The 23,013-nt window shown below is 43.6% G+C and overlaps 1 protein-coding gene across 7 annotated transcripts in view; it reads right to left on the bottom strand.

Moving 5' to 3' along the window:
* FAT3 (FAT atypical cadherin 3) overlaps window positions 1-23,013 on the bottom strand; it is a 687,971-nt gene that overhangs the window by 29,990 nt on the left and 634,968 nt on the right. For all 7 annotated transcript variants that reach the window (XM_015435598.4, XM_015435601.4, XM_015435600.4 and 4 more), the window contains 4 exons: window positions 21,355-21,552; window positions 17,403-18,201; window positions 4,779-4,913; window positions 2,832-2,989 (listed from right to left, as the gene is read on the bottom strand). In XM_015435598.4, coding sequence (XP_015291084.3) covers window positions 2,832-2,989; window positions 4,779-4,913; window positions 17,403-18,201; window positions 21,355-21,552 — 1,290 coding nt within the window. The remainder of the gene's footprint in view (window positions 1-2,831; window positions 2,990-4,778; window positions 4,914-17,402; window positions 18,202-21,354; window positions 21,553-23,013) is intronic.

The raw sequence follows: 23,013 nt of genomic DNA, 5'->3' as shown, positions 1-23,013 counted from the left end.
ATTCTACTCTACCCGACTTCATTGGTTGGCTCTTAACCTTGTATTTTCATCTTAATAGTACTTTCATTTTATTGCATTTGGATGCTTATGGTAAGCTTTGAATTTCTTTTGGAAGAAGATAGGGTATCAATGGTAAACAGAAGAACGAGTGCGTTTTATTATTGCTGAGAGACAGTGATATTCTTTGTCTGTGAGTATTTTCACTTCTCAAGGTCTCTGTGCAATTCTTTAATTGTCTGTAAGGGGCGCCCTTCACCCCACTGAGTACTTTAAGTACTTTTTAGAGAATGTGCTCTGACCGGAAAAATATAAACAACCAAGAAGTGCAATTTAAACAAAGCATTTCAGCTTAGTTGTTGAACCAAAGTGCAAGGCACATACTGTACCTAACGCCAAGGAAATTAAATCTTGCATGAGGCTGAAAATGTTAAGCAAACAGATTCAAATCCCCTTAGTGGATATTCCTGGCGACTGTAGGAGAATAACTGCAATAGTTTAGTACAGCTGTGTCGTGCTTTGGGCAAACCCAACATATGAAAAGCAAACTTATAGAACAGACAGATTGGGAGTGATTATTCACATCACAAAGGGATTAATGGAAGGGTTCCTTCAAATAGCATCCATCTCTAGTTTATTAGAATTCCATTTACCGAGATTCAATTTACACAACTTTCAGAAACATGCTTGTTTCATGAAATGCAATATACCTTAGGAGCTGGAGCTGCCTAAAAGGCTTAATTATTCTTCTTTCCTGTCCTCAGGGATCTGCACATTTTAGACTTTTGCCAGTGAAGTGTCAAATTACAAGCTCCATTTTAGGATCAAGCCATTCAGGTTCAATATTTTTGTTCCCTCTCAGATTTAATGCTCTATAAGAGATTTACTAATAGAAACTATTTTCAACCACCAGCCCTGTTAGAGCATGAAGGAGGAGAAAGGTCAGTGAGGCCCAAACAGAGCCCGAATGCTCAGAACACTTTCCCAGCAATTAAGCAAAACTTCAACCCTCAGGGCTATTTAGAAAATGATCTACTGACCCAAGGCACGCTGCTTCCGGGGCCATGAGAAAATAAAGGCAGGACTTAGGTTTTTGAGTTTTTCTTCTTTCACCATGAATATCTGATTTGAATGCATCATTCTCTAAAACTGTGCATCCAAAGTACTTTTCTTATTTTCTTTTAAAAACATTGCTTTCCTTTCCAGATCTTAAATTAGAATTCTGAGTTGAATGAATAAGGATAGTGGGAGACTGCTTACAAAAGTAACCAAATTTTAAACTTCGACTCCCCACTCACTCAACTATGGCCATCAAGTAATACCTGGCAATACCAGATGTGGGTAAGTAAAGCCCTATGTGATCATTAAGAGAAACCCACTGGCATTTAATGTTCTCTATTTCTCTCCTTCCTCATCTGTCTTTAGGACTAAAGCTTGGGCCACCTAATCAACTTGAATCTGACATATCAAACAACCAAAGGGCAGAAGCTGGAAAGGTCCACCATGTACCCTTTAAGCCCAAACCTTGGGAAGAAAACAATTTCTTGCCATTTCCATGTGAAAGGGCATTTTCCACTGGACGGACTCTGAATGTTTTTGAAGAGCATTTACGATAGGCTGACATAGCAACCTGGTGAGAATAGCATGAGATGAAACACGTCTTCTTCCTTTTCCTGCCATCTTTCCTCCATCCTAGAAGGCTGAATCTGGTCTACAGATGCCCAGAATGTGATTTTTTAAAAAATGAGCTGTAATAGCAAGATGGAGAGTGAGGAATAGTGTGGAGATTAACAGCATGGAGTGAGAGAGACTAGAGTGTGGGGTCCAGGCCTCATCACTTATTAGATGTGCAACTTCGAGAAAATAACCTCTCTGAACCACTGTCCTCTTCTTGATCAAACGGGGATAACATATAACAAGCTTATCATATTAGCTATATAATAAAAATAAATGATGTACAAAAAGCTGTTATTATTATTATCTTATTTGCTTATTTTTTTGGGGGGGTTTGTTTTGAGATGGAGTCTCACTCTGTCACCCAGATTACTGTGTAGTGGCCTCCACCTCCCAAGAAGCTGGGATTATAGGTGCCCACCACCATGCCTAGTTTGTATTTTTAGTAGAGACAGGGTTTCACCATGTTGGCCAGGCATGTCTCGAACTTCTGACCTCATGTGATGCACCCGCCTCTGCTTCCCAAAGTGTTGGCATTACAGGCGTGAGCCACTGCACCTGGCCCATTACCATTATTATTATTGTTTTCACGAAGGCACCAGAATCCTTGAGCGGAATATAGATGTCAGACTTGCTCTCAAATAAATCTGGCTGCTTTAGGAGAGTTTTTGAGGCTAGGAAATGACTGAAAAATTGGGTTACTTGGGTCATGATAGGATATAGAAAATCTCTTATACCTCCTGTCTCCAATTTCCTCCCTGAGCAAGAACAGAAATCGCCTTCAAAAGTCAGTGGGGATAGACCCATGTGTTAGAAAAGGATACCGCCAATTCTTTTAAAGGACCACCCCTGTTGTGGAATTGATTAGGAGACACATTCTAATGAACTGTTGAGCGATTACAGCTCAAAGGAGGCCAGCCCTTGAACCCACTCTCAAGAGAGATGCCCCATGTACCAAGAGCCAATTTTGAAGCTGAATGTTCAAAAGGAAATGGGATGTTGGCTCCCTTCCCAGTTCTGCTGCTGCTCCCCTTTGCCCAGAAGTCTGCTTCTGGTCTTCTGAACTTAAAAGACAAAATGATTTCAGCCGTTCCCCAATCCAAGAGCCAAAACACTAACATGAGAACTGACTGCAGAAAAAGATAACCCATTTTAATTACCTTCAGAATTATGCAGGGATTTGCTCTGGTGTACATTATAATCCCATTGCTTTGCAGGGTTCGAAGACGCAGAGCTAGTTTAAAATCCTCTTCTTTGCTATTTTCAGAAAGCCGATATTTGATGTAACTGTTTCCAGCAAAGCTGAGAGAAGTGTGCCCTGAAAAGACCGTTATGAGAAGGCATATATATTTTTAACATCCAGAAAGGAGCAGAGACACATGAAATCACCCAACAACCAACAACCAAGTTGATTAAAGACCATGCATGAGAAGTTAATGAAGGCATTGAGGACAAATCATTTTTGATTACAAACTGGTTTTCCATTTCACATCACACTCTAATTTCAAAGTGAAAAACATATTAACCAGTCAGACACCAAATCATTTTACTTGCCTCATGCCAAGAGCCACTTGGTACATTCCACAACTTGGATTTTCTTAATGTTACAAAATCTCCAACTCCTACTTTCTAAAATGAGCATTATTAAAAGATACCCCTAACCCCCAATCACTTACGCATTCAAGAACTTTCAGCTCCATGAAACAAAGAAAACAAAACCATTTCCAAATGATATCCATGTTCCCCAAGTATTCTAATGCCTAATAGCTAATTTATGCCATTTGCACTAATTTTGCAAAAAGGTAACTGATATAAAGGAAATTCGTGTAGTCACACTTTCACTTTCTGACCATTACTTTCGAGGCTCCCCTTGAATTTTGTCCAACTTGATTGCTCACTTCTGAGATTACTCTTTTTAAAAAAATTGCTTTCAACTTTATGTTTTAACAAGAAAAGTAATGGCTGAACAGCTACCTTGCTGGGGTGTAAGGTGGAATGTGTGGAAATATACCAAATGGACAATAAATATAGATAATCAGAAGTTTTCTAGATAGAAAGGAGAAGAGTCAGCAGGAAGTGACTCCAAAACTTAGAAGATTTGGCTTTGTGATCCCCCTGCACATCCACCTGCTATGTGCATGGGGACAGTATAATTTTCTTCTAATTCTAAGCCTTACATGACTTAGGTAAGCATCCAGGTGGTCCCTTTACTTAATTGCAGCTCCATTCTTGAAATCAGCTAAGAAGGAGCTTTGGTTTCTACTTTTAGGAACAGTGCTTCTCTTTGCAAAGCCTGAATTTCTAGAACTCAATTCTTGCAAAGTTCCTTGCCCATACTAGGCATAGTTATGTTTTTATTCCAACTATTTATTGGATCCCAAAATTGTTATCAATGTGCCTGTATTTTAAATATACCTGAAGAGGATTCTATTGGTACTCACAATGAAGAATATTCTTTTTTGAGTAAAGAAGTGGCAGAGAATATATGAATCAAATGAAGTATAGAAACTGAATGAAGATCAGAAACAGGATCATTTAGATTAAAATAACTTAAATACTGATTTTTTTTTTTTCTTTCCTTAAGATGCAGAGGTGAGCGCCTCTCCTGCTGGAACATGAAGTTAGTTAGAAATTTCCAGTAGGGAGTCTCCTTACTTGGTTCACCAGATGGGGTTGACTCTAAGGAAGGTCAACAGGATTGGCTCTGCCTTCTGTGGGTCCTGGTTTTGCGGCTGTGGATTCGTGCAGCACCCTGAGCATCAAAGGCCATGCCACAGATACTCAGATTCCTCTGCCCAACCAACAGCCTTTTATTTTCCATAATTTCACACCCTTAACAGACATGAGACGTGATAAAAAACACTCGTTGTAGTCTTCTCCATTATGTAAGAAGCCCACAGTCTTTACGTGTTCCCTTAGCACAAGCTGCAGCTGTGATAAATCCTAAGTAAATGTGAGTGTGGATGTTAGCTATGGTTCCTTCTGAAGGAAAATGCTGCATGCCTAAAGAAACGTTTTCTGGGAGGACTTGGATGGTGTAATTTACTCAAGGGCAAGTGTTTCACGAATATGAAATTAGATCCTCATCATTCCACTCCGCTCTGCACCTGAGCACTCTCCGAGCTTTCCTGGTGGACACTGGCAGAGGAACGGTCTCCTGCTGGCTTCATAACCGACACACTGCATGTCTCCCGGACACGGCTTCTCCACACAAGGATCGTTGGACCCCGGGCACAGTCCTCCTGTGACAAAGGTGGAATATGCATGATCAGTACACAAAGGGATTCACCCTGCACTCCAGGGAAGAGAGAAAAAGTTCAAAGGGAACACACAAATGGCTCAAGAGCTGGGATATGTGGACTCCGAGCTGAGTCACAAAGACGCCACTCAGAAGTAGGGGCACCTGAATGGGCTTCATCTGGTGTGGATGTCCATCCAACATCCCTACATCTGCCAAATTTCACTGCCAGACTTATGCAGATTAGGTACAAAGAGTAAACAGAGCTCCTCGTTTTAGGCTAAAATATGTTAAGTTACACCTGGACCAACTTCAGCTGAAGAAAGATCACAATGCAAGGGCTTGTAGTATTTATTGGAGTGGAGTTTCTGCAGATTGGAGGCTATTTGAATGTATCCCTTGAGTTTAGATTTCTTCTGCACCTCCCTCCTGCCCTCAGAACTTGGGGGTTGACTTCAGAGGGGAAAAAAAGACATTTCTAAAGAAAAGTATGACTAATTTTAAATTGTAGAAGCATGACTCACATTGTTTCCTAATCCCTTCTACTACATGCTATGTTATTGATTAGCTGTAAATGTGCCCTACATTGATGTGCCCCATCAAAAAACAGCAGAATTATCCTCGGCAAGGGAAGACTTCCTTTCTACCTGTTCGATGTTCATAGCACTGTAAGATGAAAGGTTAATCCCTCAGAAGGGAAATCCTGGAAAGCAGATTAACTGATTAAGGCAGAATTCAGGACCCAAGTGAGTTATTTTAGAACTGTTCATATTTAACTATTTTAGTTAAATATGAACCCACTGAAGGAAGCACATTTTCCAAAGGTCCTGAGTATTTCACATGTAATTAGGCCATTTTCCACCTGGTAAGAGTTTCAGCGGTAAAATAATTATAAAAAAGGAGACACAAATTAAAAATAACCCACAACTCAAACAGTGGTTTCCTAAATGGGTTAGGCATAGCCCAAAGGAGCGCCCTTTCCCCGTGAACTGAGAATGTGCAGCATACCAGCAGCTCATTTCTCGGCCAGATCTGGCCCATGATCATGCTCCTTTTCATCCCAAGTCTTCCTCATCATTAAGCATATTGTCCCGGCCAGGTGCAGTGGTTCATGCCTGTAATCCCAGCACCTCGGGACGCCAAGGTTGGAGGATCACTTAAGGCCAGAAATTTGAGGTTACAGTGAGCTATGATTATGCCACTGCACACTAGCCTGGGCAACAGAACAAGACCCTGTCTCAAAAAAAAAAAAAAAAAAAGCATATTGTCCCAAGGTACAGTCATTTCTTTGTGCAGAAGAAAGCAGGAATTTAATGCTAACTACTTATAAACATTTAAAAAACTGTAATCCTTGACAGGAGCAATATAAGTAGCACCAGCAAACTCAGAATTCATAAATCCCATTTTCCACTGGTTTATAGTTCAGTCATAAAAGACACTCTTGGCACTGATCCAGCTTACAAAGTCTTAGAAGATAAAGGCATTTTAACTAAAAATTTGGAAAGAACTCTACAAATGGTTCTATAAGACTTAAGTGCCCTGAAATATATCTCCCTATTTTCCTCCCCAACCAAATCTGTAGTCCTGCCATGTATTAATCAATATTCATGGAACTTAAAACAGCTGTGTGACCATCTCATGACCTATTTCAAGAAGGTTTTGAAAACTTGTTTTTAAATAACTTTTGGTGCATTTATTCAACAAATAATTGTTTGGGGCCAAAGAGGTATTAGGCCTGGGAACACAAAGATGAAAGGAAATGATGCCTTCTTTCTCTCGCCTCAGGAAACAACATGAAAACACATGACGATACTATAATAAGATAACTGCTTTGGCAGGTATGTGAGCACAATGGAGTGACCAGAGGAGGAAAAATTCTGTCTCCTGGTAGAATGTCAGAAGTCTTCCCAAAGGAAGGGAGTATTTTAACTCAGGCATGAAGGATGAGATCCTTTGAGTAACAAAGGAATGAGCTAACAAATAGCTAGCAGCTTAACCTCAGGCCTGCCTTAATGTTTATTTATAATAAGTTCACAACCCTACCAGCTGACTCTGCTGTTTTCACATGTGACTTCATCTCAGTCTCTGATAGCCTGCACACGTCTAGCTTGCTCCTAAATATTGACTAGTAGTCTATGCTTAAAATGCAAATTGAGCCCAATACTAACCTCAGCCATGTGGAGGTGGCAATGTGCATATATGAATCACAACATGCATCCTATCAAATAGATGTAACTTCTGGGTTACTTGGGCATTACCTTTCAAGTACGTATGGAAACAGTGGCTTATGTATTTAAGAAATCTGTTACTTTCTATTCTGTGGACATGCCTTTTCCCTTCTATTTAAGCCAGTCTAAATCTCAACCTCTTTATAAGCTTCTGTGTTTCTGAGATACAGTTATAGATATTACTGTTCTGCTCTAATGTAATGGCTGCATTGCAAAGAAACCTTGAGTCATCAAAAATCCAGTTTAAAAGCCACTGTTCCAAAGGGGGAAAAAAGGGCCAGATAATTTCAGGTGCATGATAGCAGAGATATTTATCCCTGTAGGAATAATGGTAACGTTTTTAAAAAACAGCTATAAGTGAATACAATAAAAATTAAACTCTGTATTTCAGAACAAATCTAGCATTTGGGTACTTCTACCTTTTATTCACATGTTTTGGCCTTTTCTTTTACCACCAGTCCTGCCCTGGTAATTAGCACAGTGATGGTAGCGATAGCTTGTCTGGAATGGCCACTGTGAAGATGCCAGCTGCAGCAGGGGAGGCGTGGCTGGGGTGGCATGCTCCACGGGGCTAATGGGAGCCGGGAACAGGTGGGAGCCCCACCCTCCCTTGAGTTGGCAAGTGTGAGCCCCACACTCCTGGGCACAGCCACAGCTGCCCAGCCACAGCTCTGGACCTGGGGATCCCTGCACTCTTGGAAGACCAGGAAGCCCCACGCTGTTCCCCTGCAAGCTCAGAAGTGCCTGCTCCTGCTCCCTGGCTTCTCCCTGCTCCTAGTACCCACTTCAATTTTGAGCAAAGTTGTGGCCAAACCTGGGTTCTGTTGCAACCTGGCTGGGTATGCGTGCATTCAGGGTGGTGCTAACACAGCAGCCCACCTGCCACCTTGGGCCCATCTGAACTTTGCACATAGATGAGCACAGGAGGGAGGCTGCAGGGGAGCTCAGGGTGGCTCAGCACAGGCCTGTAGGCGCCCTTCAGCATGAACAGCCTGGGTACCGTGGATGACACATTGATGGTGGCAGGAGGCAGACAGGCTCCTGGGCAGAAAAGGGCAGGTCCCCAGTGATGCCCCACCTTCAAGCCAGGGACTGTCTGAAGCCTGGGGGCTGGGCTGTGAGTTCCAGGTAGTCCACGGACTGGAGTGAGAACTTATGGTGCTTTTTCTGGGTCTGCCCATGGCCGGCTATGGACCAATCAGCATGCACGTCCTCTCTTCTGAGCCCATAAAAACCCTGGATCCTGCCAGACTCAGATATCCAGACTAACAGCTGCAGAGAGGAGCTACCCACTGTGGGTCTCCTCTCTGCTGAGAGCTGGATACTCCTTGGGACAACCTGCCTGCTGTAAGGAGCTACCCACCGTGGATCTCCTGAGAGCTGTTCTGTCACTCACTGAAGCTTCTCTCCACCTTGTTCACCTTCCACTTGTCTGTGTAACTCATTCTTCCTGGACACGGGACAAAAACTTGGGACCTGATGAATGGTGGGACTGAAAGAGCTGTAATACAAACAGGGCTGAAAAACACCTCCCCTGCTCTCCACATTGCGGGTGACAAGAAGGAGAGAAGAGCTGCAGTCCTTCAAGGAGCCCAGACCTAGGGGATCCCCAAGTCAGGGCTGTGATACTCTCTTTGAGGCTCTATGGTTCCTGCCATCTCCAAGCTTCTGGGCACCACTGCATTCTGCATGTCTGGATGCAAGTGCCTGCAGCAGAAGCCATGTGTGGTACATCTGGTCCAGCTGGGGCCTCACACAGAGCTGGTACGTGGGCCAGCACCGGGAGCTGCCTGCCCTGCCATAGCAGTGGGCGTGCCTTGCTGTGCACAGTGGCCAAACCCTGTGCTTGCTCATGTGCCAGCGTGCCTGGCTGTGCACAGTGGCCCACACACCGCTCGCTACTCCACGCGTGGCTCGCCCTTGGCAGGTGTGGGATCTGGGCCAGTAGTGTGAGCCAAGTGAAGCCTGCTGGGCTGAGTGGACAGAAGAAGCCCAGTGGGTGTGAGAAATACTCAGGCAAAAGGTGCCACCGACCATAGAGGCTTTCAGCTGGAGAAGCAACACCCCAAGGATCCTGTGACAACAGGGTTCCTCACTTTCTTACCCATATCTCCTGTTTCAGATTAAAGCACAGAGGTACTTAGACCAGCAACTGGAGCTCAGCCTCATAGCTGTTTTTCTTATTTCCTTCTGTCATAACCTATAGGATGTCATCTAATTAAATCACGGTCATTAATTAATGCATTATGATAGATCCGGTCCCCACTGTGAAAACTGTAGCTTGAGGATGTGTTTAAAAATACCCAAATATAAATACTATAAGTACATTCTAAAATGAATAATATCAATATAAATATTAGATATATAATAATGAGTATTTACATTCATTCCAGCAGCAATGACTTTTCTATGTTCCTTTTCTTTCTTTCTGTTTTAAATAGGTTCTTTAGGATTAATGGGATAGTTTTTGGCAAGGATATTTTTTGTACCTCTTGATGTTTTAAAAATCCTCTGGGGACTCCTCCCTGAGTTCTAGCCTGGAAATGCTCAGCCATAAACATTTGGGCTCTGGCTGCTGTTGTCTCTTTGCTCTGCTCATGGGCCTACTCTCCTGTGGCTCAAGGAAGTATGAAGGCAGATTAGAATCTGCAGGCCAGTGTAAATGGAACATCCTCCTTAGCAGGGGACAGATGTGATCATGTGTGCAAACTTCAGTGTATGCCTAATAAAAACTTTTAGGTTTTGAAAAACAGATTCCTCAAAAGGAAATAACACCCATATCCCATATTGCAGTTCTTTCCTCTCTATGAACTATTGTAAAAAATTAAGCCCTTTCTGAAATATATATGGTCAGAAAGACTTAACCTTTGTATGCCAAGCCTGAACAATGTCATGCGCCCCCTTGGTCTCAGATATACCCATGTCTGGGTCCAGGAAACACTTTTCTGGGGATAGCAACCCTCTTTCCAGCCAAAGCCCTAAATTCTTTATCTAAATAAAAGCTGGTAAGCTTTAAATGGATGCCAAAGGGTTAACATGCTTTTAGAAACCACATGTTTCTGTCATCCCCTTTGCAGGAAGTACATACACCTGTTATTGTTAAGAGCCTTGAAGACCCTCTCTCTGGTGGCAGACAGTGCTCCATCAGCTTCAGAGTACCAGTTAAAAGAAGGCAGTGTCAACTCCTGCTGGCTTCTGGGAGAAAGTTTATCTTATTAGCTATCGTGAAGTAATGCAGCTTTAATTAACTTGTGCTGTGTTTGGTGACAGCTTGGGGGATGTGGGCTCATAGGCCGACATGCTCTGCATCTCAGACATCCATCATTTGGTACTACAGTAAGCATGAAAGGAGAAGGGTCCCACTTCGTCAAACCAACTGATGCCATTTATGGTATGTCAGGACAGGATCAGACGTGTGTAGCTCCTGTCACGAAGCAGGCAGAGTAAGCCCTGTCCCCATTCCCAGTTTCTCTCAGGAAGGTGGGGTAGTAAAACAGGAAAGGATACTGCATTAACAAGATGCAGACCTGGATTTTGGCCCTGGCTAATTTTTTAATTTAGTCACTGTGTGGCCTTGAACTACTCACTTGTCTTTTCTAGGTCTCGATTTCCTTTTCTGAAAAATCAAGATAATAATTCTTTACAGTGCTGTGAGAATGAAATGGGCTAGGGTATGTGAAAGCAACTTGTAAAGAAAAAAATTTATTATAAAAACAAATTACTACAGGGTCAAAACTGGAAACACAAACTTGACCCAGCAACATGGCAGAGTCCTGAACTCAGGTGTAACTTTTCCCTTGCTGTCCTTTTTTGGTCAGATTCATGATTTGTAAGTCCACAGTAGGTGATAGGAAATATGAAATACTGTGTGCACTGTAGGCATAGAATAAGGCCTGGGGCTTGTTACTCATCTGCGTCACAGGAACGTGCACCTGTGTTGAGCCCTGCACCACCTTCTCAATCTCAGGTGCAGATGTTTTTTTCACGCACCTTGTCCACCAGGAGAAACACGCACACCATGTGACCATTCCCTGAACGGTTTTCCACCTTCTGATTTTTTTGCTCAGGTGGAAATTTAGGTCACTTTCGATAGAGGTGACAACAGACAATTCACTTGAACAGAAGCATCAAAGCTTTGGAACATGCAGGGAGGAGAAGGGTGATCCTCTGGAGGTTTTAAAAGGTTTCGCTACCATATTTATGACTCTCCTCTCCTCTCTGCCCAGCAGTCCCGCAGCCCCCTGGATTAAGTCTCTGCTTTTAGCAAATACATCAGTATCTAGCTGTGATTATTATGCTGCCACTTTAAGCTGATTCAACCTCTTGATTTATGTTGCTGCCTCATTACATTGAATAATCCAATAACTAATGGTAAACATCCCATGCCCTGAATTCATGTGCTTTACCCACATGCCATGTCCTGACAAATGCCACATAAGTCAAAAAGCTCCCTTCTTAATTCATGGCCTGTAAGAAGTTTTAAAAAACTGAAGTCTCAACTTTGAAGTCATTTCTTATGGTTCTCTCGGAAGCAGAGAATCATCCAGAATGGTGTTTGCTTGACTCAGTCATATTTTCTGTATGATTTCACTAAAGGCCAAGTGCAATTTCATTCAAGACCTCCTCTCTGGGGCAGCTGTGTATGGGTGGAATATAGAAAGGAAAACACATACACTGAGAAGCTGGTATCACCACCAAGATGGGGACCTCTACACCTCTCCTGGCAATGTGGGACTCATGCATACTGGAGATGAGGGATCTGCCAAGGTGTATTTCTTATGAATGAAAAATAGAAACTTCCCAGTTTGTAGGGCGTTAACCTGTTAAGATTAATAGACAACACTGAAGGTTACTCAAAGCCACTGGGATTGGCTCTCTCCTCAGAAAATTAGCATTAACAAACCCCAGCCAAAGTGCAAACCCAATTTCAGATTCTTCTGTGCTATATAAAAACACATCACAAACATGTTTTAAGTGTCTGACTGCCTCACAGAAGCCGTCATCATTTTATTTTACAGCACTTATTAGAAGTGCAGTGGCCACCTGTCAGCAGGCCTGCTTTACCTGTCCTACCGTATCCCTCCCAAGGACTGTCCTGACTTCTTACCATCCACCCCACTGAGCTCTCTGTCATTTGCTCAATGTATGATGCTGTTTCATTCTCCATGGGAATGGGGATCACATCAGCCTCTTTCACCACCGTACCTCCAGCACCCCACCCAGGGCCTGGTGCAAAACAGTATTCAATTAACTGCCAAGAGAATAAGTAAACAAAATGCATCCTCTACCTGGCAAAGACCTATTATGACATGCTTCATTGCTTCCCTTGCCTTTCTTGTAGTCCTCCAAGTAGAGCTGATAACCCCCTCCTTTATGCTTCCTCCGTGCCCCAATAACACCACCTATAACTTTTTATAGCACACATTTGTTTACTGCCAAGGAGCAAAGGAATTTCTTGTGTTTGGCTAGGAAGAGGATGCAAAGGGTCATAACAACTATCCTTAGTTACCTAGAGGCAGTTTGTAGAAGCAGGGTTAGTCAGGTTGGATCTGCGTGGCTCTGAGGGATACAGCTGAATGACGTGACAAGGAGAGAAGTTCTGGTATGCTATTAGGCAGAAGATAATCTCAGGGCTTCCTTGTAAGCTTCCAGTACTGGTGCTTGAACTTGGCTGAATTACTATGCCAGGAATATAGAAAATAGGATGTCTGATGTGCATGGGAATTTGGATTAGGAAACTTTTGAGTTCCTTTCAAATCTCTGCAGAGATGGTAAGCTGCTGTGGTTAAAAAATGCTTTGAATAAGACAGTCAAGGATGAATCCTGGCTCTGTCATCTACTAGCTCTGTAGCTCTGTGATTCTGAGTGAGTCAATTGACCTTTCCAAGTTTTGGTTTCCTTAATTTTTGAAAAAAGTTAACGAGACCTACCCTTTAGGATTATAGTAAGAGTTAAATGTAATTGCATGCGTGTGAAAAACAGCATGCAAACTGGTCATGGTTTGATAAACATTATCTGATCTGTCTGTCCCTGCCTTGATCCATGCACTGAATTACACAACAGTTCTCACCTCTATGCCTTGGCTCTTATGCCCTTTGGTTTTCAATCTCCTATCCTGGTCACCTAGATAATTCCAGGCATCCTTTTCAGACCTTGCTCAGGCAGCACCACCTCCAGTGATTCCTCTTTATATTCTGAGAAAACCCTATGACAGTGCCATCCCCCACTGGTTGAAGGCATGGCTGGTGTCTGACTCATTTCTGTATAGCACAGGGCTTCGCCCATGGCAAAAACACTCCATCCATTTCATTTGGAGCACTAGGTTCCATTCTATATTCCATATCTTAATAAAGACTTGACAAATCAGGCATCCACTTCTTCTACCACACCCATCAACACACTGGTTGTAAACTCTGATGGTCTCACTGGCAGTCCATTCTACTGGACAAGTGCATCCTTTTTGAAATATTTATATATTAGATTTTTGAATGCAATTTTTCAAAAATGGACAATCAGCAAGGTCCCATAGGCTGCCGTGACACCCTTTCCTCTTGCACATCTCCTATATGGGCTCGAGGACATCTATCATCCTCAATTCATTTAAGTTGGTGTCAGTCTTTCTTACTGAAGTGACAATGTTCATTGCACCTCTGAAGTTCACCAGGAACCACCTCACAACATCAGACCTTTGTATCTCTTGAAGTTTGTTCAGACACGATGTTTGTTGGTAGCTGGAGTCTAATGAGCTTATTTGGCACCAAAATTCAAGTCTGCTTTCATTTTGTTAGAATAACTCAGCATTTTGGTTCAAGATGCTAATGATGATAATTGGACCAAAAAAACTCTGTATGAGAAAAAGATGAGCTGGAAGTTGGGAGGAGGATAGAATATTGAGGCCAGATTTGTCTAAACATTACTACGCAGCCCAGAGTGGACAGTTACTTCTACTTATCATGCTAATTATTCCACCAAGTGGTGGGAAAGTCCATCTAATGAATGTGCCGACCTCCTAGAGTAAACAGAAGAGCAGCCAATACTAATTGTGTGTGAGGGTGTGTGTATGCACCTGTGGGTGCACGCACGTGTGTGTGTTGTGGGGAGGGACCTTTATTGAATTCAATTATTTCTCCTTTCCAATAAATGAGAAAATGCCTAAAAATGCCTAATACATACCTTAACAACTCATGGTTGTATTTTTATTTGAAAGATACTTCTAGAAGTGAGAAAGCTATTGCTATTAAAATAAAGAGCCTGCTCCTGCACCTGGAGGAAACTCTTTCCTCTTTATCTTGCTGTGTGATTTCTCAAAGTTTGGTTTCCTGACCAGCAACATTAGAGTCACCCAGGCTACATGTGTGGAATCCTAGGCTCCACCCCAACTGTCCATATCTAAGTGTGGGGCTCAGCAATGGGCATTTAGTAAGCCCCATGAACACAGGAGTCTGAGAGAACTTCTGCCTTACTGGGATTGTACTGTGAGGCTGGCAATCAGTCTGCTAGGAAAATTGCATTACGGTCATGAGTTGGTTAATAATGGGGATATATTCTGCAAAATGCATCGCTGGGCTATTTTGTCATTGTGCAAATATCACAGAGTGCACTTACACAAACCGAGATAGCACAGCCTACTACGCACCCAGACTATATGGTATGGGCTATGGCTCCCAGGCTACAGACTTGTACAGCATGCTACTGTACTGAACACTGTAGGCAATCGTAACACAATGGTAAGTACTTTTATATCTAAACAAAACTAAACATAGAAAAGGCATAATATGGTATTACCACAGTTTGGGACTACCACCATATATATGGTCCCTTGTTGATGAAACATTGTTATACCACGCATGGCTGTATTTGAGTATTCTTCTACAGTACACAGCACTGAGGTTATGATTCACATTTAAAAAGGAAGAGTCCCTATTCTTAAGATGCAGATAATAAAGTAGGGGCCCAAGAGGGCCCTTTCTTGAATCAGTATGCTACTCTTATCAGCTGTATGGCCCCGGGCAAGGCACAAAGCTACCACATCTATAAAAGGAAGATGATCATATATCACCTACTGAAGACAGGGCTGGGCTAGATGAACTTTGGAGCTCCTTTACCACTAAAATGTAGAATTTCATTTTATAGCTTAATTTTAAGAGTGACTTGAAGGTGAGAAAAGGCTGAGAGCATGGCCTGACTCTGCACAAAGCTCTTCTTGAGCAAATGCTGGCTTTTCAAACCCAGAAGGCCTCCTCTTGGGATGACCGGGGCCTGACTCACAAAACCTTCCGGCATTCTAAATTTACTGGGAGTAGAAAGGTTTGTGGAGACTAGAGAACAGGGGTCCTAGGCAGAGACATCACCGTGAAACATATTGCATTTAGGACATTAGCGTCTTATGTAAAATAGAGAGCAAACCCCTCCTCCAAATCCTTCTTTTAAAGAATTATTCAAAGTCTGCTCCCTGCCCCCACCCCAGTCTCTTCCCGATGACCTCATCCCTGAAGACCTAGCACATTGGTGATCTCTGTGTGTAGATACCACAGACAGCTTTCCTTTGGCCACAGCAGAGATTCTGTCCCTTCTATACTCTAGCATTTTCTGTAGCACTGTTATAGCAAGTAGGTGCTTGCAAGCTGACTTTACAATTGTCAACTCCTAAGGGCAGGAACTGCATCTTTTTTACTTTGAATCTTTAGTGCCTAGGACATTGTTGCCTTCGCAGATTTTTGGCAGAAATAAATGAGTTCTCAGAGTACAAGGATCAATTAGCTGGTATAGTTTCTTCTTCAGGGTCTTCCCTGTCCTGTTCTGAACCCCTTTTGAACCCTGGTGTGAATCACCGCATACAGAACCTAGAAGAGCTTTGGTGTATAAATCAGTTTGCCAACAAAGGAAATCTAGGTAAGGCCCAGACAGCTGGCATTCATAAATTCTGCATGTTGGTGACATCTGCCAGAAATGCATTTCACCTAGTATGCATTTGAGTTACTTTGCAGCTAATTTACATATTAAACAAATCTGGACATCCCTGCTTCTACCTGATGCAATCACAAACAGAATTCACTGGATACCACAGAGAAAGCAGCTGACACACTGATGGGCTGCTTGGAGGCTGTCAAAGTGTCTCTCAGAGGGAGTTATGACCCCTAGGGCCTCCCCCGATGACATCATTCTCCAAACTGCAACCAAGAACTTCTGCAAGGGAAGAGGCCAGGGGCCCTGCCTGTCCCTAATTACCTAAAGGATGTTTTACAAATGGCCTCCCTCTGGCCATGGTCCCTTTGGACCAAATTCACACTGGCTAGAAAAACTCTGGCTGCAATTTCCTTAGAAGAGGGCAGTGAATTTATGGCTCCACATGTCAGACAGAGGAAAAGAGAGAGAGGGCAGTGCTTCTCACTGATCACTATGGGCATGTGACTCTGTGCAACTATGGCCTTTGACCAGTAAAGGTCAAAGTTCAGTGACGCCAGTTACATCAACAACACAAACCATTCCTTCCCTGCCACTCTGAGGGCTGAATCCATCCCTTGACTGTGCTCCTGGACATCTGGCCCCTGTTTCTCACTGAAGCAAATCGAACTGCCCTTACTCTTGGCAACAGCTTCCTAACTTGTTTCCGTGCCTCTGGCCTGGCTTCCTCTAATCCATTCCCCTCTGCAGCCAGCACACCCTCTGTAAAAGACAGATCGGATTCTGCCACTTCTTCGCTTCTCATCAGCCAATGGCTCTCACTGCCTTGGGATAATTTTTAAATTCTTCATCTTGGCTAATGGCCCTTGTGTGATGTCTGGGCCTGCTCTCAAGCCTTATTTCACATCCCAGCCCTGCTTATTGCAACCAGAGGAAAGCTCTTTCCATCCCCAGTGTAGGTTCCTCTTATGCCTCTAAGCCTTCTTCATGCAAGCTGCCCCTCGCCTAGAAGGCTCTCCCTCCCCTACCCTAATTCCTACTGGACCCTTATCTCTACCTAGAGGATACTCCCTTTGGGAAATCTCCCCATTGGCTGGGTCCTCCATAGGACTTTGTACATTTCTTGACAATATGTATCAAATAGGCTCGCCTGTTTGTCTGTCTGTGCTGCTCACTGAGCCACAGCTACATGGGACTGTACCTCCTGCAGCCCCAGCATCTATTACAGTTTTTGGGCACACAGTAAGTGATCATTTAATATTTAGTTGAATGAATGACTGAACGCAGGCATGCTGGAATGATAACTCAGTCTACTCCTACAGTCTCAGGAGTTGGGAGGGAACATTCAAAACTGCACTCACCATTGCAGGTGCAGCGCACGTTCCTGTAGAAACGCGGACACACAAAGCTGATGCGAGCCGTGCTGTAGGTCATAAGCGCGTGGGAATCCAGTGACAAGCCTTGCTCACAATGCTGTTCCTGACAGTCCAGCCCTGAGCAGTTCTTCTCCAGGATGGCTGAGATGCGCATGATATTCTCCAGGTGTCTTCTGGCATTGGACAGCTTCTGGATCAGGTAGGCTGGCTTGTAGAACTCACTGCTGTGCATCTCCACCGCAAACAGCATGTCCAGCTGGTTGGTGCCTGCCACGGGCTGGATGCTGATGATGTGCAAGCTGTCCTGCTTCTGGGTGAGGACCGCATTCCGCAGGGTGCGCCGGAACCCATGCATGTGCAGCCCCACAAAGTCCTCAGGGGACACATTCTCAAAGCGGATGGTGACAGTGTTCTGCAGCATCTCATGCACCAGCTGTTCCACATGCACGACCACATCAATGGGCACCTGGAAGCGACCATCACTCACAGACACATTCAGGACATACTTGCCGCTGTCCAGGCCTCCCAGGGCGATGATTTTCCCATCATGACTATTCACTTTAAACAAGCTTTTCTGCTCCGATTTCAGGGCAAACGTGAGCACGTCATACATGTCTTGATCTGTGGCATGAATCTTCCCAATGACCCCACCAGGAAAGTCATCCTCCATGGTGACAATGAAAATTTCCAGGGGAATGGCTGTGGGCTTGTGGGTGCTTTCCTCGATGACTCGCACGCGAATGTAGGTGTGAGAAACTTGCTGGGGTTTGCCTGAATCCTTTGCCTAAAATAACCAAGAGGTGAAAAGGCAACGAACAAAGAAAACTAACCATAGCAAGTTTTTAAAAACCCACAGATAGAAGACGTCTGTACCTTTACATTTGCTTCTTCCTTCATCCCTTGCCACTATTCTGAAAAATGCTGAGGACGTGTTTAAGTAAGAGGAGTGATTTATCACCTTTCATCCCCATATGTACACTCTGCTATGGACAATAAAATGTATCAACACAATAAAGCCGGCTGGGGTGAATAGAGAAGGAGGACAGAGGGCTACAAGAGTCAATAAGCCTGCAACGGGCTGACCTTGTTTTAATTTTATGCAGCAACCACAGGGGAAACCTCATAAAGTGGTCTTTCCACTTGGAGGAGAAATTTCTGTTTTTTGTTGGATTATTTCCTTTTGACTGAACCCAGATAGCACCTTTCTGCATATGTAAGAAATGACATAATTTAAGTGGGAATTATATCACGGTAAGGCTTCAAATAAAATGTAACACAATGAAAAGAAAAGCTAGGTAGCTTGATAAAAACGCTTTTTCTTTTCTTTCCATGTATAATAATTAACAGAACATCCACTCTGGCAACAGGTCTTTACTGAACACCGATGGCATGCAAGGCGGAAGTATTCAGAAGGGCAGGGCTTCAGAAGGGCAGATTCCCATGAGGTGGGTTTATGGAGCAGGTATCTGAAAATGTGAACCCTGCAGACCAAGTGGGATCTGGGGAGAGATGTGTCCTTGTGTGTGGAAGGCAGTGAAAAAGCCGGTGCCTGGGCATCACGCAGACCTGAGTTTGAATCTTGTCTCTGTCACCCACTACATATCCTGCTTTGAGTATGTTACTTAACTTCTCTAAGCCTCAGTTTTTGTATTTTTAATATGAGTAAAATAGTAGTCTCACTTCACAGGGTCCTTCTGTTGTGGGGATTCAAAGACAGAGTTGTTGCAAAGCACTAAACCCAGGTCTCATCCATAGATACACTTAGTACATGATGGCTCATGTCATTGTTATTTTTATTTGTTTATTTGTTTTGTTTACTTAGAGGCAGGGTCTTGCTCTGTCACCCAGGCTGGAGTGCAGTGGTGGTGCAATCACAGCTCACTGTAGCCTCAACCTCCTGAGCTCAAGTGATCCTCCCACCTCAGCCTCCTGAGTAGCTGGGAATATAGATGTGCACCACCACACCAGGCTACTTTATTTTTTGTTTTTGTTTTTGTAGAGATGAGTTCTCACTATGTTGCCAAGGCTGTCTTGAACTCTTGAGCACAAGCAATCCTCCTGCCTTGGCCTACCAAAGTACTGGGATTACAGGTGTGAGCCACTGTGTCCATCTGTTGTTATTTTTATTATTGCCATCATCACATACTTTATTTGATGGATGATGTGAACAAGACACGCTGGAATGTAAAATTCATGGAGGAGGAGATAACTTTAGCAAATTAGATTGAACTTAAAGTCAAACCGTGGAGCGCTTCAAAGGAGAGTGGAGTTTAGACTTTATAGACCAGAGGTTTCCCATTCACAAGTCAGAGGCCAGAAAGATGAAAGAAAGGCATGAAGCTGCTGGGTATAAGGTGAGAGAGCAATAGGCCTGTGGCCAGAGAAGGACTGGAGAGTGGTGTCTGTCAAAAGGTCCTGAAATTCAAAATCTGAAAGTCTGGGGCAGAATTCAGCCTGCAGGGCCTAAGTTTTCAAACACTAGGAAACCAACAGATAGTTTTAGTTTAGGGCAGGGATCAGCAATCATTTTCTGAAAAGGACTGGATAATAAATATTTTCAGCTTTGTGGGTTATACAGCCTCTATCACAACCATGCCAGGCTGTCCTATGCAAGGAAGCAGTCACAGCACATATCTAAATGAAGGAGGCTGTGTGCCAGTAAAACTTCATTGTTAAAAACAGGCTGAGGGCAGGATTTGGCCCAAGAGCTGTAGTTTGCTGGTCCCTGATTAAGGGGAATGACATAATCTAAGTAGAATGATTAATATGGGAGGAGTGAAGGGTTGGGTCAGAAGAGAATGAAGCTAAAGCCAGAGGAAGCACCCAGGAGGCTCCTGCCACAGTAGCACGATGATGGGGCTGTGCAGAATACAGTGAGGCAGTGGCAATGGGAATATGACTGACAAAAGGAAGAAAACGCAGGACTCAGTGGTAGTTTAATACAAGGGACTCAGAGAGAGACCCTTTTATAAAGATTCTAAAACCTAAGATGTGAAATCTGCTCTGTATCTGGACAGGATAGGCAAACTGTGCTGGCTTCTGTGAGAAGGCACTGAAAAGTTCTCCTTGCCTTGAGTACTACCCTGTGATATAAAATCATTTACACAATATTGTTGGAGGAGCGGATGGCAATTTAAAAGTTCATTGATGTGCTTGGAGCTGGCAGTCCTTAATTCAGAAGGTTTCATGGAGTAAAGTAAGGTGTAATTTATCCAAAGAGACAATGTATACAAGTCAATGCTATACCAATACCAATAATTACTATTGCTATTATTTTCACCAATAATAATGAGCCTAGATTGTCCTCTGTAGGCAACAGTGGATAGAAAAAATCACTCAGTTTCCCTGATGGGATCCAAATCTTGGTATTTGCAGAAATCGTACATGGGAACTTCTGGGGGCCCTCTCATTTCCTGCTTCTTCTATACTCTGCATACCTGCCACCTTTGCCTCTTTGTCCCATTTCATGTCACACAGGCCAATGACCATGAGGAACTGACATGCTGGAGGCCATTGCTAGCTGAGTCCTTTGTCCCCTCCTGCCTCACTGGGGAAGGCCTACCAAGCAGAGGCATGACACGGCTAAATCCCCTTACGACGGGGATTGGTAGCTGCCCCAAGTTGGGTAATGTGGTGGGTAATAGTGTAAAGCAGCAGGAGTTTTTAGAATGCAGATTTAAGCCCAGTGACCATCTGTTGGGCATACTCTACAGGAATGTCCTTCCTGAACAATGATGCTTCCCTTCCTTCCTGTTCAATTTCACACACACAGGCAGCTTTTATTGGTGTGAAATTGAATTTGAGATTAAAAGGGGAACACTCCTGCATAGTAATGAATTATGTTGACTTACTCAGCAAAGAAAAAATCCACCAAAGTGGACAGAAACAAGCATGAGAAAGAAAGACAGCACGATGGAGACAGGGCGCGATGCCATACCTGGACACACAACACGTATTCCAGAGACTCTGTGTGCTGGAAGACCACAGCCGACCGCAAGATCCCATGGGAGTCCAACACAAACTCTTCCTCTTCATTTCCCGACAAAATAGAGAATGAAAAGGGAGGCCCATTGTGAAAGGAGTCTCTGTCTGTCACCACCAGCTGCAAGATGCTGGTGCCCACTGGCTTATTTTCCTGCATAAAAGAGTATATAGTAAAAAGGAAGATAAAATTACACTTCTCTTCGCATTGATTAAAAACAAAAACAAAAATCCATCATTACAGGCTGAGAGTGCTGAGCTAGAAAACAGGGCTTTCAGCAGAAGGGATTCCCTGTGATATTATCTCGTCTTCTGAAAAGATGTTGGTGTCTGTAACTGTCATGTTTTTTATCTTTGGCTGCTTCCCACAACCACCTATGGGACAATCCTTTACCAGTGTGAACACAAGGACTTGGAGCTGCATGGGTTTACAGGTTCTGAGCATGGTGCTGGGCACACCTTGTCCTGGGTGAGCTGGCAATGCCCAAGCTGACCTGAAGAGCTCCACTGGGATGGGGAGGCACTTCCTCACACACACATGTCACAACACAACTATGCTGAGGCCCAACACACCATGTCACGGCATTGGATTTTCTGGTGGGACATCCTGGCAGCTTTCTAGTCAATATACAAAGGCATATTCCCAGTAGAAAATGGGGCTTTATACCTTGCCTCATTCTCCAGAACACGGTTTTGCCACATTCCTTTAGGGAAGGGAATTAGGGTAAAACATTCCTTAATTTGACAATGAACAGAAAGGGAATCCTTAATTTCATCAGAATTCTTGGAAGTCCTGATTCTATTACGTAAGCATTATTTTGCAGAACTTCTCTGTTTTTTTCCCCAAATGGGAATGCAAAGCTCCTTCTTGGGTCAAAGATTATCCTCACGTTGAAAATGCCAAATTAAATCCTCTGTAGCTCAGTCTTTGCTGTCCTTTCCCCTACTCTGTTGAGGCTTCAGCAATACCACAGCTTGGGCCTGAAATCAGTTGTATCAGCTCAGGCCTCATGACGCCATCGATGTAAGGATTAAACGAGTTTGGGTTGCAGAGATGGAGACGATGATACACTACAGTTTGGAGGGCAGACCCAGTCAAGTTTTATGTGCTGAATTAGTCTTATGAAAACCATGTGTGGGAATAAGAAAGTCATTCTGGGTTAGGAAAATGGAGGCATATTTTTTGAAGAAGAAAGAGAAAAGGACTGTAGAGACCTCTTATTTTGCTCCTTTTCACAAGTGTCCTGTTGGTCATCAAAAACTAGACACTGTCTCCCTCTGGAATCAGTCGTGGGACCACCATAGCCCCACATATACTTACTATTTCACGCTGACAACATATTCAGCAGCACACAAAACACAAGGCTGACTGATTTGTTTGCTTACTCTTTAAAGGCCGCTTCCTGCATAGAAGACAGGGAGAGAGACGGTGTGGCCCTCAGGGTCACCATCTGAGAAGAAGGGTGTAAGGTAACACAGACATGCCTGCCCTGCGGATAGGGGACCCATCATCGCTCATGGGCTGAGCCTCTCCGTGCTTTCACTGTTGACCTCCTGTTGCGCATTTGAAAACAGTCTGTCAAGCTGATCGATGCGTGTCATAAAACTGAATATT

Source organism: Macaca fascicularis, chromosome 14, assembly GCF_037993035.2.
Source record: "Macaca fascicularis isolate 582-1 chromosome 14, T2T-MFA8v1.1".
Classification (NCBI taxonomy): Eukaryota; Metazoa; Chordata; class Mammalia; order Primates; family Cercopithecidae; genus Macaca; species Macaca fascicularis.
This window is presented reverse-complemented; position numbering and strand designations above follow the sequence as displayed.